The sequence below is a fragment of the Macaca mulatta genome, chromosome 20 (assembly GCF_049350105.2).
Source record: "Macaca mulatta isolate MMU2019108-1 chromosome 20, T2T-MMU8v2.0, whole genome shotgun sequence".
Lineage (NCBI taxonomy): Eukaryota > Metazoa > Chordata > Mammalia > Primates > Cercopithecidae > Macaca > Macaca mulatta.
Genome location: NC_133425.1, coordinates 69,322,001 through 69,338,338, shown reverse-complemented (window position 1 = coordinate 69,338,338; position 16,338 = coordinate 69,322,001). Strand labels below are relative to the sequence as shown.

Below are 16,338 nucleotides of genomic sequence, written 5' to 3'. Positions count from 1 at the left end.
GTGCCTTTCTGTCTATATTATAAGAGCTACTGGTCTGAAATTTTCTGTGATATTTTTGTCTGGCTTTGTTATCTCACATTAGATTTCTATTGGAAGGTGCTCTTCTAATCTCTAATGTGGTAGCTTTTTTTTTTTTTTTAATAGAAGCTGGCATTTATTAACTCATTTATTTATTTTTAATTTGCAACTCCACTCTGCAACTCAGGCTGGAGTACAGTGGCATGACCTTGGCTCACGGCAATCTCTGCCTCTTGGGGTTAAGCGATCCTCCTGCCTTGGCCTCCCAAGTAGCTGGGACTATAGGTGTGCGTCACCACACCTGGCTAATTTTTGTATTTTTTAGTAGAGACAGGGCTTCGCCATGTTGCCTAGGCTGGTTTCAAACTCCTGGACTCAAGAGATCAGCCTGCCTCAATCTCCTAAAGTGCTGGGATATAAGTGTGCACCACCTTGCCCAGCTCATTTTTGTATTTTTTTGTAGAGACAAGGTTCTCCCATGTTGCCCAGGCTGGTTTTGAACTCCTGGGCTCAAGCAATCCTCCTGTTTTGGCCTCCTAAAGTGATGGGATTATAGGTGTGAGTCACCACGCACAGCCCCATTGACATTTTGATGTTTGAGTTAGTAGAGGGCAGTAAAGAAGCTACTGGCCAGGCAAGGTGGCTCACACCTGCAATCCCAGCATGTTGGGAGGCCGAGGAGGGCAGATCACCTGAGGTCAGGAGTTTGAGGCCAGCCTGGCCAACACGGCGAAAGGCGGAAGGATAACTTGAGCCCAGGGGTTCAGGATCAGCCCAGGTAACATGGCAAAACCCCATCTCTACAAAAAATACAAAAACTAGCTGGGCATGGTGGTGGATGCCTGTAGTCCTAGCTCCTCAGGAGGCTGAGGTGGGAGAAGTGCTTGAGCCCAGGAAGTTGGGGCTGTAGTGAGCTGTGATTGCACCACTGCACTCCAGCCTGGGCGACACAGCAAGACCCTGTCTCAAAAAAGAAAAGCTCGATGTATTACCTTTGCCAGGTCAAGCTGACGAACTTTGCTGGACACATTCTCAGCCAGGTTGCAGGTAAAGGTGATCATTCCAGCCAGCTGCTTTGCGTCTCCCTCAATCAGCTGCAGGTTAGGACTAGAGAAACACATAGTCAGCATACACATAACCATAGGGCAGAGGGTAAGAGAGAGAAACTTTTCTTTGCATATGGACACTGTGTCTTCTACTTCTTTCATACCTACCTATAACTCTTAGCTCAGTTTGCTCTGCACTCAGCTTTTTCTCAAGAATGTTTGACTGTAAACTCAGATCTATACTTGATAAAAAATTAACTCTTTTTTTTTTTTTTTGAGATGGAGTCTTGCTCTGTCGCCAGGCTGGAGTGCAGTGGCGCGATCTCGGCTCACTGCAACCTCTGCTGTCTGGGTTCAAGTGATTCTCCTGTCTCAGCCTCCTGAGTAGCTGGGACTACAGGCATGTGCCACCAACCCCAGCTAATTTTTGTATTTTTAGTAGAGACATGGTTTCACTAGGTTGGCCAGGAGATGGTCTTGATCTCTTGACCTTCTGATCCACCTGCCTCAGCCTCCCAAAGTGCTGGGATTATAGGTGTGAGCCACCGTGTCTGGCCAAAATTAACTTATAAAACCAATAAAGACACCCATAAATAGGTACAACCAAAGAATTAGAGAACAAATTCTCTCAATTGCTAAGTGAGCAAAAGACGCACTAACCAGTACTCTGTGAGAGGATGGTGAGATCAAAGAACAACTTGTTTTTTTTTTGAGACAGGTTCTCACTCTGCCACCCAGGCTAGAGTGCAGTGGCACGATCATAGCTCACTGCAGTTTCCAACTTCTGGGCTCGAATGATCTTCCTGTCTCAGTCTCCTGAGTAGCTGAGACTATAGGCGCACACCACCATGCCCAACTAATTTATTTATTTATTTATTTTTATTTTCTGTTTTTGAGACAGGGTCAAAAGTGATCCTCCAGATGTGGCCTCCCAAAGTGCTGGGATTACAAGCATGAGCCACTACTCCCAGCCAAGGAACAATTTTTATGACTAACAAATACACCCAGTCTATAAAAATGCTGGTTCTCAGCTTGGCGCAGTGGCTTATGCCTGTAATCCTAGTACTTGGGAGGCCAGGCAGGTGGATCACTTGAGGTCAGGAGTTTGAGACCAGCCCGGCCAACATGGTGAAACCCTGTCCCTACTAAAAATACAAAAATTGGCTGGGCATGGTAGCACATGCCTGGAATCTCAGCTACTCAAGAGGCTGAGGCAGGAGAATTGCTTGAACCTGGGAGGCAGAGGTTGCAGTGAGCCGAGATTGTACCACTGCACTCCAGCCTGGGGGACAAGAATGAAGCTCCATCTCAAAAAAAAAAAAAAAAAAAAAAAAAAAAAGGTGGTTGTCACACTTGGGCTATGCATTAGAATCACTTGGTAGGCTTGTTAAAATACATCTTCCTGGACCCCAGACCTAGAGTTTCTGATTTTGTAAGTCTGGCATAGGGCCCTAGGATTTGCATTTCTAACAAGGTGTGATGCTTGTACTGCTGGTCCAAGGAGTCTTTGAAAACCATGGAACTAATACCCTTAGTTGTTCACTTTACCTTGAGATAATACCCTTTATATTTCAAGCTCAACTGGTGTTTATAACAGAAAGTTTAAAAAATGGTCACTTGTCCAATTGACCCTGTTGGAATTTACATTAGCTCTTTCTGAGATGTACAGACTCACCCCATTCGGTGGAGAGTGACCATCTTACTTTCAATGCTGTTTTGCTGTTCCAAAAGAGCATCCAGCTCTCTCTCCACCACTTTCTGAAACACAGAGAAACATCCTGTCAGCAGAATCATCAGAAGGAACCTTAAGAGTTATCTAATCCAATTACTTAGCTGAAGGGTGAATCGCATTTCCAAATCCTTTTTTCCTTCCACTATGCTCTCCTTAGACTTTAATAATGCTTCATTTTGCACTTATGTTGCATGATTGATATCTTACATGTATCTTGTTCCATCTGGCAGATGAGCACCATAATGGGCAGAAATAAACTTTTAGTCAGTATTATTAGCATAGTGCCTAATATAGGAAGGCATTTAAAATACAATGCCTGGCCAGCACTGGATCCCAAAGTAATCCCAGCACTTTGGGAGGCCCAGGTGGGCAGATCACCTGAGGTCAGGAGTTCATGACCAGCCTGGCCAACATGCTGAAACCCTGTCTCTACTAAAAACACAAAATTAGCTGGGTGTGGTGGTGGGGGCCTGTAATCCCAGCTACACAGGAGGCTGAGGTAGGAAATCACTTGAACCTGGGAGGTGGAGGTTGCAGTGAGCTGAGATTGCGCCATTTCACTTCAACCTGGGCAACAAGAGTGAAATGCCGTCTCAAAAAAAAAAAAAAAAAAAATGCCTAAACAAACGAAATTTCCAGTGACAGTTACCAAATTTTCTTCTTGGTGCATAGTCAGTAGCCAGAGGTTATAAATCTAATTCTCTCTCATTCAAGCCATTTACTGTGCAACCTCAATTAATGTAACATTTTTTGCTTCGGTTTTTTCATCTGTAAAACAGCGATAGCAAAACATATCTCATTAGGCTGTTGAATTAGTCAAACAGGAAATCACACAAAGTGCTTAACATGGTATGTGGCATATAGTTCAACAATAGCCATTAAAATTAACCATACATTTTTTTTCTTTTTTTGAGGGGGGGCTCAAGCGCTCTTCCTACCTCAGCCTCCCTAACAGCTGTGACTGTTGGCATGCACAACCCTGGTCCACTGTTTAATTTATTGTAGCGACGAGGTCTGACTACATTACCCAGGATGGTCTCCAACTCATGGGCTCAAGCTATCTGCCCATCTCAGCCTCCCAAAGAACTGGGATTAGAGGTGTGAGCCACTTGTGCCTAGCCGGCTATACATTTTTTTTTTTTTTTTTTTTTGAGACAAATTCTCTTTTGCCCAGACTGGAGTGAAGTGGCGTGATCTTGGCTCACTGCCACTTCTGCCCCCCCGGGTTCAAGCGATTCTCATGCGTCAGCCTCCCGAGTAGCTGGGATTATAGGCGCCCACCACCACACCCAGCTAACTTCTGCATTTTTAGTAGATACTAACATGGTTTCGCCATGTTGGCCAGGGTTGGTCTCAAACTCCTGACCTCAGGTGATCCACCTGTCTCGGCCTCCCAAAGTGCTGGGGTTACAGGTGTGAGCCACCGCGCTCAGCCATATACATTTTTTGTTGTTGTTTGAGACGGAGTCTCGCTCCGTCGCCCAGGCGGGAGTGCAGTGGCACGATCTCAGCTCACTGGAACCTCTGCCTCCCGGGTTCACGCCATTCTCCTGCCTCAGCCTCCTGAATACCTGGGACTATAGGTGCCCACCACCATGCCTGGCTAATTTTTTGTATTTTTAGTAGAGACAGGATTTCACCATGTTAGCCAGGTTGGTCTCGATCTCCTGATCTTGTGATCCGCCCACCTCGGCCTCCCAAAGTGCTGGGATTACAGGCGTGAGCCACTGCACCCAGCTAGCCAGATACATTTTTATTAAAATCGTTCAGTAGGTTCCAGAGGGAGACTTCCTCTTGACAGTCATCAAATACAAATACAGAACTTATATTATTTTGTCTGTAGGATTTCCATAATTTTCCACCCAACATATTGAATGACTGAATGAATGCAAGCTTAGGAATGTTAAGTCAAGATACTAAATATATATATAGATAAATAGATAGATACTAAAAATATGTATATACATATATATTTTGAGACAGAATTTCGCTCTTGTTGCCCAGGCTGGAGTGTAATGGCACTATCTTGGTTCACTGCAACCTCCACCTCCCAGGTTCAAGTGATTCTCCTGCCTCAGCCTCCCGAGTAGCTGGGATTACAGGCATGCGTCACCATGCCCAGCTAATTTTGTATTTTTAGTAGAGACTGGTTTTCACCATGTTGGTCATGCTGGTCTCGAACTCCTGACTTCAGGTGATCCTCCCGTCCTGGCCTCCCAAAGCGCTGGGATTGCATGTGTGAGCCACCGCACCCGGTAAGATACTAAATTTTAAAACACATCTTGCTGAGGCCAGACAAAAAAAAAACCCATACACTAAACTAGCCAGGCATGGTGGTGTGTGCCTATAGTTTCATCCACTCTGATTGCAGCACCACAGCACTCCAGCCTGCAGAGAGCGGCCTTGTTTCTAAAAATAACAAAACAAAAAACACCACACACATCTTGCTGAAAATGTATCAGAAATTGCTAGAGTTAGTGCAAGTTTACACTTGAAAATACTCAAAGACATCAACGATCCCCTCTCCCTCAGGCTGAAAGCGCCTTTCGTGCTCAACTTTGCTAAAAGTTTGGTCTTAGATTAGAGCTTAGATCTCTTTTGACTGGCAAGGAACCCAACTGACATTTGAAAGTGAATTGACAGCATCGAGTTGCCACTGAAAATTAAAGGAGACGGGAGATAGAACGTTATGAACTGAAAGGAACTGGAGAATCTAGTCCACAACCCTCATTTGATAAAATGCCAAGGGTACAAGAGATGAGGTGACCTGTCCAAGATTAGAGAATTGTGCCTGAGTCTTAAAAGCTCAAACCTCTACAAAGATGTGCATTTGACCGAAACGCTAAAATCACACCCCCAAATCACTCCCCACAAGGGGAATTCTTAAAAACGGTTCAAGAAGTTTACCTGCAAAGACTTCCCTCTTAAATTACAGGATGAAACGCTTTTCATAATTTTTAAATTAAACCAATGCAAAAGGGCGCTTATTACTTTGAGAACCAAGCACTTTGGCAAATACTCTCGGACTAACTTCACTCCCGTGGAGAAACTGGTGATCATGGATCAGGAAAATCAATGGGGGTCTAGGCAGGAGAGGCTGCAGATCGCCCAGGTATCAGGGAAAACAAGCTCGGCGCGTCCGACAGCGTGAAAAGAGTTGACAGGTCTACTCATATATCCGACTACGCTTCCGCTTCTTTGTTTTCCCGCTCTTTTGTATCCCCCCAGCAAGGAGAGCTTCCCACAGCCCGGATTCCCCGACTGAAGGCTCCCACTCTCCCTAGATCCTCCATGAAAAACAAGAGGCTCGGCCCCGCACCTCCTCGCCGCAGAGCCGTTCGTATACAGCCTCCAGCTCCTGCAGCTCTGTCAAGGAGCGAATGAGCTCAGCGGAGATTTCGGAGCAGCGGCCACCTCCCACCCCCTCAGACGGCGGCTGCACCCCTGATAACTTCGGAGGCGAATCAAGGTCCGCCATCTTGGTCCGCATTAGGCACTTCCGGTCCCTCGAGGCCCCCTCTTCGTTGGCGCCTCTTTGGGGCAGCCCACAGAAGTGCCCAATGAACTCCTGTGTTTTTTTTAAAAAGTCTACTTCTAAAAACCTATTAATTTTCTGTTCTCCTGGAAAAAGCAAAGCAATAAAGCATGTTTAAATAATTTTTAATGCGGTGTGGAAGCAAGACGGAAGCATTTTTTAAAAATTATATATATTCTTCAGGCGCGGGTTGGGTGTCTTTTTCCGCCGCGCGCCACCGGAATGCCCCTGTCTTGCGGTCTAATGGCGGACGCCAGTATGTTGGAGTCAGTGGTGGCTTAAGTTTTGAAGGGAGGTAGCATCCGTCGGATATCCACACCATCCTTCTCGCTGCAGGGTAAAAAAACAGCCTGGAGACTTCCCCGGGCTCGGGGAGGCGGAGAGCGGCGATATGGAAGGGGGGCCCGAGACTTTGGCGGGGGTCACGGGCAGTCTAGGCCCGAGAGGTCCGAGGTTGGGGACCAGGAGGAGGTGCAGAGGAATGGTTGGGGCGCGAAAACGGCTTCCTGCAATCATCTGTCGCTTCCATCCACAGGGTGGGAACATGTCCTAGCTCAAAATAGGGCTCATGGAGATTGCTTTTAACGTCTGGGGTCTCTGATACGGGGGAGATGTGACAAGCAGCGGGAGGCATGGATGTCCCCCTCTGGGTAGAGTAAATGGTACACCGATGGGAAGATGGAATGATGGAGCATGTTAAAAGCGTAAATAACGGAAACAGTCTTCAGAGCCAAGACTCCAGTTTGAATTTGTATTTTGGTAGTTGGGCAACTTGTCTCCTCCCCTGAGCCTCTCTTTTCTCATTTGCGAAATGGAGGATAGAGTTTAAATGCGATGATGTCTCCTTGGAGGATGGAGAAGATGCAGTGAGCAGTCATACAAGCTTTTTGTAATAATGGTAAACAGAGGTGGGGGAAGTTTTTTGTTTTGTTTTGTTTTGTTTTTGAGACGGAGTCTTGCTCTGTCGCCCGGTCTGGAGTGCAGTGGCGCGATCTCGGCTTACTGCATCTCTGCCCCCCGGGTTCCAGCTATTCTCCTGCCTCAGCCTCCCGAGTAGACTACCTGGGATTACAGGCGCGTGCCACCACGCCCGGCTGATTTTTTTTTTTTTTTTTTTTTTTTTGAGACGGAGTCGGTCTTTGTCATCCAGGCTGGAGTGCAGTGGCATGATCTCGGCTCACTGCAAGCTCTGCTTCCCGGGTTCACGCAATTCTCCTGCCTCAGCCTCCCAAGTAGCTGGGGCCACCGCGCCCGGCTAATTTTTTTGTATTTTTAGTAGAGACGGGGTTTCACCGTGTTAGCCAGGATAGTCTTGATCTCCTGACCTCGTGATCCACCCACCTCGGCCTCCCAAAGTGCTGGGATTACAAGCGTGAGCCACCGCGCCCAGCCGATTTTTGTATTTTTAGTAGAGACGGGGTTTCACCATGGTGGCCAGGCTGGTCTCGAACTCCTGACCTCAGGCGATCCAGCCACCTAGGCCTCCTAAAGTGCTGGGATTACAGGCGTGAGCCACCGCCCCCAGCCCAGACGTGGGGAAGTTTTAAAGCTTACCAAATTTATCTGGTATATATTTTTTGTTTGTTTGCTTTGTTTTTGAGACGAAGTTTCGCTGTCGCCCAGGCTGGAGTGCAGTGGGGTGATCTCGGCTTATTGCAGCCTCTGCCTCCCGGGTTCTAGCTGTTCTCGCGCCTCTCAGCCTCCCCAGTAGCTGGGATTAAAGTCGTGTGCCACCACGCCCGGCTAGTTTTTGCATTTTTAGTAGAGGGGTTTTCACCGTTTTGGCCAGGTTGGTCTCGAACTCCTGATCTCAAGTGACCCATCTGCCTCGGCTTCCCAAAGTGCTGGGATTACAGGCGTGAGCCACCGCGCCCAGCCTGGTATATAGTTTTTCTAGTACTGGACTCATCCTCCGAAATGCACCTTCCTCCACTACCCAAGAATTAAAGTGTTGCTGGAGAACCTGAATCCAACTAGGTTTGGAAAAAATGAATTCCAAAGGTTTGTAATGGATTGAATCAGTTATAAGGAAAGGGGAAAGTAGACTGTTCTCGTCAGCTACAAAATATGAAAAGTAACGGGGGGAGCTGTTCAAGGATTCAGAAGCAGCTCCTAGCTTCCTCTCTTTTGCTTTTTTTGTTGGTTGGTTCTCCACTCCCTGGTCTTTCAACCTCGGTCCTTTTTGTTTGTCTTTTCCTGTGGTCCTAGAACATTAAAGATGTACCTTAGTCTCAAGTAGAAAATTTTATATCTCTTAGGACCCATTTCTAGCCTGGAGGATTTATCTTGCCACCCTGCTTTTGCCCAGCCCAGAAATAGTAGTTATTTATGAGGACGTTTCTTCCTAATTCTGTCCTCGTTTAACAATAAAATCAAATCTGTATGTTAATTCTATACCAATGAAGCTGGATTTCTCAAGGTCCCGTGCTTTATTTTTTTAATTTGGGACGAGGTCTTACTCTGTTGTCCAGGCTGGAGTGCAGTGACGCCATCTTGGCTCACTGCAACCTCCACCTCCTCGGCTCAAGTGGTCCTCCCACCTCAGCCTTCCAAGTAGCTGAGACCACAGATGCGCACCACCACACCTGGCTAATTTTTTGTATTTTTGGTAGAGATGGGGTTTCCCGGTGTTGCCCAGGCTGGTCTGGAACTCCTGAGCTCCTGAGCTCCTGAGCTCAGGCAGTCCGCCCATCTTGGCCTCCCAAGGTCAAGTGAGCCACCGTGGCTGGTCTCCTATGCTTTTGTTTATAAATAATTGCACTGGGGAAACATAGTTTATTTTGTAGTGGTATCTATAGGTATAGTTTTGGGTAATTATGGCAGAGGTACAGTTTGTGCTGTCTTCAGTCCTATTTGCTGAGAAAGAATCCTTTTCTGTGACTGTATACTTCTTTAGGAAGGCCGCCTCCTGACGCAGCAGAAATGGTTTTGTTTTAGTTTTTGGTGATGAGTAAGTTGAAATTTTAAATTTTAATCAATCCTTGAATATACAGTTATATAAGAGATGCAAATGAAAAGTACACTTAATAAACCAATTTTCTGTAGATTAGCAAAGGTCAAGTCTTAACCATTTTGGCTAGTTGTGGGGAAATGGGGACTCATACATTGCTGGACATGTAATTGGACGTCTCTTTGAAAGGCAGTTCAGCAGTACCTAACAACTTTTCAAATCTATGAATCCCTCAATCCAACAGTTCCATTTACAGGAATTAATTTTAGAGACATACGAGCATATGAATGACCTACATACAAGGGACTTTCTTTGTAGCAGTATTCGTAATAGCAAGAGATTGGAAACACCTGAATGTTAGGTGGGCTATTGGCTAAATGAATTATAATATGCCCATTCATTGGAAAACTGTGAGACTGCAAAGTAAAAATGAGATAGCCCTTTGTTTATTGTGCAGATAAAGTAATACGAAGTAAGGTGCAATATAGTGTGAGTGTATGAAATACAGTACCCAACCCTTGGTTAAAGGTTAAAAAGGGTTAATAAAGTGCAGTATAAGCCAGGTGCTGTAGCCCCAGCTCCTTGGAAGGCTGAGGTGGGAGATCACTTGAGCACAGGAGTTTGAAGCCAACCTGCCCAGCATAGTGAAACCCCGTCTCTACAGTATAAATGTATGTTCTTATTTGTATATATAAAAAATATCTGAACGGATACGTTATAACTTGGTAAACTAGATTCCCCCAGGGAGAACTGGATGGCTAGGTAATGGGTTGGAGGGAGCTTTTTGCTATGCTTTTGGGTGCTGAATTATGTTAATGTATAGCTTATTGGAATACAAGTAAACCGAGGTACTTAGTTTTTGTGACAAGTTGCCTAATACTGCATTAATGTTACAGATTCCAGCTTGCAACATTTTTACCATTTGTTAAGTGACCTTGGGCAGGTGATTTAATCTCTGCACTTGAGTTTTCTTATCTATAAAATAGGTATAATACTGCAATTTAATAGGATTCCTGTGAGGTTAAAGGGAAAATATATGGCATCTTGACTTGTCGTTTAGAGGGCGCTCTTAATTAAAAGTATGTTGTTTGTTTGTTTATTTTTTTGAGACAAAGTCTCATTCTGTAGCCCAGGCTGGAGTGCAGTGGCACCATTTTAGCTCACTGCAACCTCCGCCTCCTGGGTACCGGTTCAAGCTATTTTCCTGCCTCCGCCTCCTGAGTAGCTGAGATTACAGGCACTCTCCACCATGCCCAGCTAATTTTTGTATTTTTAGTAGAGACAGGGTTTCACTATGTTGGCCAGGCTGGTCTTGAACTCCTGACCTCATGACCCACCTGCCTCGGCCTCCGAAAGTGCTGGGATTACAGGTGTGAACCACTGCGCCTGATGGTATATTGTTTCATTTTTTGAAACGGACTCTCACTCTGTTGCCCAGGCTGGAGTGCAGCGGCATGATCTTGGCTCACCACAACCTCCGCCTCCTGGGTTAAAGTGATTATCTTGCTGCAGCCTCCTGAGTAGCTGGGGCTACAGGCACACAGCGTCATGCCCAGCTAATTTTTATATTTTTAGTAGAGACGGGGGTTTCACTGTGTTGGCCAGGCTGGTCTCGAACTCCTGACCTCGTGAGCCACCATGCCCGGCCACATATGTTGTTTCTTTTTTTTTTTTTTTTTTTTTTTGAGACGGAGTCTTGCTCTGCCGCCCAGGCTGGGGTGCAGTGGCCGGATCTCAGCTCACTGCAAGCTCCGCCTCCCAGGTTTACGCCATTCTCCTGCCTCAGCCTCCCGAGTAGCTGGGACTACAGGCGCCCGCCACCTCACCCGGCTACTTTTTTGTAGTTTTTAGTAGAGACGGGGTTCCACCGTGTTAGCCAGGATGGTCTCGATCTCCTGACCTCGTGATCCGCCCGTCTCGGCCTCCCAAAGTGCTGGGATTACAGGCTTGAGCCACCGCGCCCGGCCTGTTGTTTCTTAATAGGGCTTGCTCTACTGGTTCTGCTGTCCTCATCCAGAATTTCCCATACAGAAATGTCTGTTGAAGTAATAGCCTCCCAGTTATTTTTCTGTTTTCTATTTCCTTAGCTTTCTTGGACTCAGTACTGTTGGTGTAACCAAGACCTGGAGGTCTGGGTGACTCAGATTTCCTGCAACCATGTTTCTGTACAACTTAACCTTGCAGAGAGCCACTGGCATCAGCTTTGCCATTCATGGCAACTTTTCTGGTAAGTTCTCTTGTTACCATCTTTTGAAATTTTAAGTGAATTAATACATATCTTGTTTAGTCTCTTGGGCAGGAAATGTTTTCCATTTATGACAAAGCAGTTGGTAAATGTAAACAATTCAGATTATGAGATGAGGTGTTAAGTTCTGGTGCATTATCTGTTACCTATTTCAGATGCATTTCCTAGCTCACGTTGTGCAATGATTCTTGTCAGGGCACACAATTCTTGGCTGCTTAATTGCGGTGAGACACACTGAGATGTGTAAGACCTGGTCCTTGATTTTGAATTTGACATCAGTTTGGGTAAAAAGAATGTCTAAAGGTGTTTGTCAGGTTATCAGAGAGTAATTTAAGTAAAGGGAAGGTTGGACCTTGGTTTAGTGCTTGAAGAGATAGAACTTTTGTATGAGAGAAAAGGGAAAGTGCAATTTAGGTAGGGAGTACTGCTTGCATGGAAACAGATCATTTGCTTATGTTCACCATGTGGGGGATATTTTTGTAAAGATGGATTAAGGCCAGGTTTGAATTGTGTGAAATTTCAAATATTGGATTAGGAAATATAAACACGAAGTTACTGAAAGCGAGATACTAATCTTTATAAAATAAAAACTTTTTCTTGCCATTTGCAGATTTAACATTTGTGAGTCAATCCAAGTAATGCAGGAGGTTCATGATTGTGTAGAGTATGACATAATTTTGTTGAGGTTTAAATCTGAATACTTAATGTGTGATAGTGAGCAGCAGCCTAACTGACCACACAGCATTCATATTTCATGTTATTTTCTCTGATCCTCATTATGGCTCTTTCTGTGGGTTTGAGGCTTCATTTGGGTAATTTAGTTGTTCTTTGCTGCATTTGATTAAGGAAATACGTATATGGGAATTTGGAGATTTGTGACTGACTTCACTATGTGATGCAATGAATCTCAGCTGGAGTTTGGATAGAATTTTTGAAAGCATTTTTTTTTTTTTTTTTCTCGAAACAGAGTCTTGCTCTGTCACCTAGGCTGGAGTGCAGTGGCGTGATCTTGGCTCACTGCAACCTTCGCCTCCTGGGTTCAAGCGATTCTTCTGCCTTAGCCTCCCGAGTAGCTGGGATTGCACGCGTGCGCTGCTACGCCTGGCTAATTTTTTGTATTTTTAGTAGAGACGAGGTTTCACCATGTTGGCCAGGCTGATCTCGAATTCCTGACCTCGTGATCCACCCACCTTGGCCTCCCAAAGTGCTGGGATTACAGGCATGAGCTACTGTGCCCGGATGAAAGCACATTTTTAATACTAATTTTATCTTTCAGATTCCTTTTCCAATTCAGTCTTCCTTTTTATCTAAAATGATAGAGAAGTTTTCTTTTCTTTTTTTCTTTTTTTTTGAGATGTAGTCTTGCTCTGTCGCCTAGGCTGGAGTACAGTAGTGTGACCTCAGCTCACTGCAACCTCCGTCTGCCAGATTCAAGCGATTCTCCTGAGTCAGCTTCTCAAGTAACTGGGATTATAGGCACGTACCACCACACCTGGCTGATTTTTGTATTTTTAGTAGAGATGGGGTCCCACCATGTTGGCTGGGCTGGTTTCAAACTCCTGACCTCAAGTGATCTGCCTGCCTCAGCCTTTCAAAGTGCTGGGGCTGGGATTACAGGTATGAGCCACTGTGCCTGTCCTTTTTTTTTTCGAGACGGAGTCTCGCTTTGTCGCCCAGGCTGGAGTGCAGTGGCGTGATCTCGGCTCACTGCAAGCTCCGCCTCCCGGGTTCCTGCCATTCTCCTGCCTCAGCCTCCCCAGTGGCTGGGACTACAGGCGCCCGCCACCTCGCCCGGCTAGTTTTTTCTATTTTTTACTAGAGATGGGTTTCACCGTGTTAGCCAGGATGGTGTCAATCTCCTGACCTCGTGATCCGCCCGTCTCGGCCTCCCAAAGTGCTGGGATTACAGGCTTGAGCCACCGCGCCCGGCCTTTTTTTTTTTTAAAGGGAAGAGGTCTTGCTGTGTTTCCCAGGATGGAGTGTAAGGATTATAGCCCACTACAGTCTCTGAACTCCTGGGTTCAAACTGTCCACCCACCGAAGCTTCCCAAGTAGCTGGGACTAGAGGCACATGCCATCACTCCTGACTAATTTTTTTTTGAGATGGAGTTTTGCTTTGTTGCTCAGGCCGGAGTGCAACGCCGCAATCTTGGCTCACTGCAACCTCCACCGCCTGGGTTCAAGCGATTCTCCTGCCTTAGCCTCCCGAGTAGCTGGGATTACAGACATGCACCACCACACCTGGCTAATTTTTGTATTTTTAGTAGAAACAGGATTTCACCATGGTGGGCAGGCTGGGTTCTGGTTGTTTATGATCTCTATTTTTTGGTGATCTAGGAACCAAACAACAAGAAATTGTTGTTTCCCGTGGGAAGATCTTGGAGCTGCTTCGCCCAGACCCCAACACTGGCAAAGTACATACCCTACTCACTGTGGAAGTATTCGGTGTTATCCGGTCACTCATGGCCTTTAGGCTGACAGGTGGCACCAAAGACTACATTGTAGTTGGCAGTGACTCCGGTCGAATTGTTATCTTAGAATACCAGCCATCTAAGAATATGTTTGAGAAGATTCACCAAGAAACCTTTGGCAAGAGTGGATGCCGTCGCATCGTTCCTGGCCAGTTCTTAGCTGTGGATCCCAAAGGGCGAGCCGTTATGATTAGTAAGTGATTTACTTGCTGTGTGTGCTTAGTTTAGGATAACAATGCTGTGATCTTGGTGGTGTGCCAGTTCCAGTTAATCACTTACATGGGTTTGGCATCATGTTTGGATTTACTCTAGGTTTAAAGTTGCATTTCTTTTTAAAAGAGTTGTATTTTCTTTTAAAACAATGGGAAAAATCTTAACGTACTTTTCTACTTCCCATCTAGTTGGAAATGAGTGTTTTTCAGTTTCTTTGTCTTTGGCAAAAAGACTAAAATGAAATGATCTTATGTTATTAGACAACGAATTTAGTTGCGTTCTTCAGCCTGAAGTGATGATTCACATTCATGTCTCTTCTCTGATAAATTTTTGAAGACAATTTTGTGTATCTGATCAGGCCTCTAGAGGGCAGTCCTCTCTGAGTAGTCATAAAATTGTTAGATCTAATTCAGAGAATAAAACTAATGATAATTTTATGAATTACTGTTTTTCAGTATCCTTAAATCTAGGACTCATTAAAAAATTTTGACGAGTTCGTGGGATATTTAAGATCCGTATTAGGAAAGAGGGGGCCACCACGATGCCATTGTCTTTAAAAAAAAAATTATTTATTTTTAAGAGATGGGTGTCTCAGCCGGGCACAGTGGCTATTTATTTTTAAAAGAGATGGGGGTCTCACCCAGGTGCAGTGACTCATGTCTGTAATTTCAGCACTTTGGGAAGCCGAGGTGGGAGAATCACCTGAGGTCAGGAGTTCGATACCAGCCTGGCCATAATGGTGAAACCCTGCCTCTACTAAAAATACGAAAGTTACCTGAGTGTGGTGGCGTGTGCCTGTAATCCCAGCTACTTGGAAGGCTAAGGCAGGAGAATCGCTTGAACCTGGGAGGCAAAGGTTGTAGTGAGCTGAGATAGCGGTACTGCGCTCCAGCCTGGACAACAGAGTGAGACTGCATCTAAAAAAAAAAAGAGAGATGGAGAACTCACTATGCTGCCCAGGCTGGTCTTGAATTCCTGAGCTCAAGCAATCCTTCTGCCTTGGCCTCCCAAAGTGCTGGAGTTACAGGCTTGAGCCACTGTGCTCAGCTCCATTATTGCTATTCTTTTTTTTTTTTTTTTTTTTTTTAATGAGACAGAGTTTCACTCTTGTTGCCCAGGCTGGAGTGCAGTGGTGCGATCTCAGCTCACTGCAACCTCTTCCTCTCGGATTCAAGCGATTCTCCTGCCCCAGCCTCCCAGGTAGCTAGGATTAGAGGCATGTGCCACCACACCTAGCTAATTTTTTGTATTTAGCAGAGATGAGGTTTTACCATGTTAGTCAGGCTGGTCTTGAACTCGTGACCTCAGGTGATCCACCCGCCTCAGTCTCCCAAAGTGCTATTCTGATGATAGAGAACAGAATCCTGAGTTGTTATGCTTGTAGAGTTACTGCTGTTAATAATGATTAAAAGAAAAGCATGATGTGACTCTAGTTCTGTAAGTGTCTCTTCTCATCTGGGAATCTTGTATGTTTTATCTCCTTCAACTACAGGTGCCATTGAGAAACAGAAATTGGTGTATATTTTGAACAGAGATGCTGCAGCCCGACTTACCATTTCATCTCCCCTGGAAGCCCACAAAGCAAATACTTTAGTGTATCATGTAGTTGGAGTAGATGTTGGATTTGAAAATCCAATGTTTGCTTGTCTGGAAATGGATTATGAGGTAATGGGGACCCTGTCTCTTTGCATTTCTTTCAGTCACCTCGTTGTTTTTTTAAAGATTGTTTTCTTCCTTGTGCATATGTGTTTTTTTTGTTTTGTTTGTTTGTTTTTTGAGACAGAGTCTTGCTCTGTTGCCCAGGCTGGAGTGCAGTGGCAGTCTCAGCTCACTGCAACCTCTGCCTCCTGGGTTCAAGTAACTCTCCTGCCTCAGCCTCCTGAGTAGCTGGGACTACAGGCACTGCCACTGCGCCCAGCTAATTTTTGTGTTTTTAGTAGAGATGGGGTTTCACCATGTTGGCCAAGCTGGTCTCCTGACCCCAGATGATTGGCCCACCTCACCCTCCCAGACTGCTGGGATTATAGGCCTGAGCCACCTTGCCCAGCCCCTTGTTCATGTCTTAATTCTGTCCTGCTAGCACATCTTCTCCATATTCCAAATGCCTTACTGAAATTATTTGGGATGC

At 45.4% G+C, this 16,338-nt stretch overlaps 2 protein-coding genes and 1 non-coding gene across 13 annotated transcripts in view; 2 read left to right on the top strand and 1 right to left on the bottom strand.

Annotated features, from left to right (window-relative positions):
• COG4 (component of oligomeric golgi complex 4) overlaps window positions 1-6,297 on the bottom strand; it is a 40,154-nt gene extending 33,857 nt beyond the window's left edge. For 4 of the 7 annotated variants that reach the window (XM_077984632.1, XM_015126527.3, XM_028841125.2 and 1 more), the window contains exons 1-3: window positions 6,116-6,297; window positions 2,740-2,822; window positions 1,011-1,125 (exon numbers count right to left, since the gene is read on the bottom strand). Coding sequence is in view for 6 of the 7 variants with exons in the window: in XM_015126527.3 (XP_014982013.3) it covers window positions 1,011-1,125; window positions 2,740-2,822; window positions 6,116-6,286 (369 nt within the window). In the remaining variant the exon portion in view is untranslated. Of the gene's footprint in view, window positions 1-1,010; window positions 1,126-2,739; window positions 2,823-3,445; window positions 3,565-5,703 lie in introns of all 7 variants that reach the window. The other 3 variants (XM_077984631.1, XM_015126530.3, XM_077984629.1) reach the window with 3 other exon arrangements.
• Window positions 6,298-6,555: 258 nt separating this feature from the next.
• SF3B3 (splicing factor 3b subunit 3) overlaps window positions 6,556-16,338 on the top strand; it is a 53,747-nt gene continuing 43,964 nt past the window's right edge. For 4 of the 5 annotated variants that reach the window (XR_013411154.1, XR_013411153.1, XM_001107025.5 and 1 more), the window contains exons 1-4: window positions 6,556-6,668; window positions 11,369-11,508; window positions 13,864-14,190; window positions 15,703-15,875. Coding sequence is in view for 3 of the 5 variants with exons in the window: in XM_001107025.5 (XP_001107025.2) it covers window positions 11,439-11,508; window positions 13,864-14,190; window positions 15,703-15,875 (570 nt within the window). In the remaining 2 variants the exon portion in view is untranslated. Of the gene's footprint in view, window positions 6,669-11,368; window positions 11,544-13,819; window positions 14,191-15,702; window positions 15,876-16,338 lie in introns of all 5 variants that reach the window. The other variant, XM_077984570.1, reaches the window with a different exon arrangement.
• On the top strand, window positions 14,494-14,572 carry LOC114674516 (small nucleolar RNA SNORD111). The gene has a single exon (XR_003725667.1). It is a non-coding gene; the product is annotated as a small nucleolar RNA SNORD111 (small nucleolar RNA).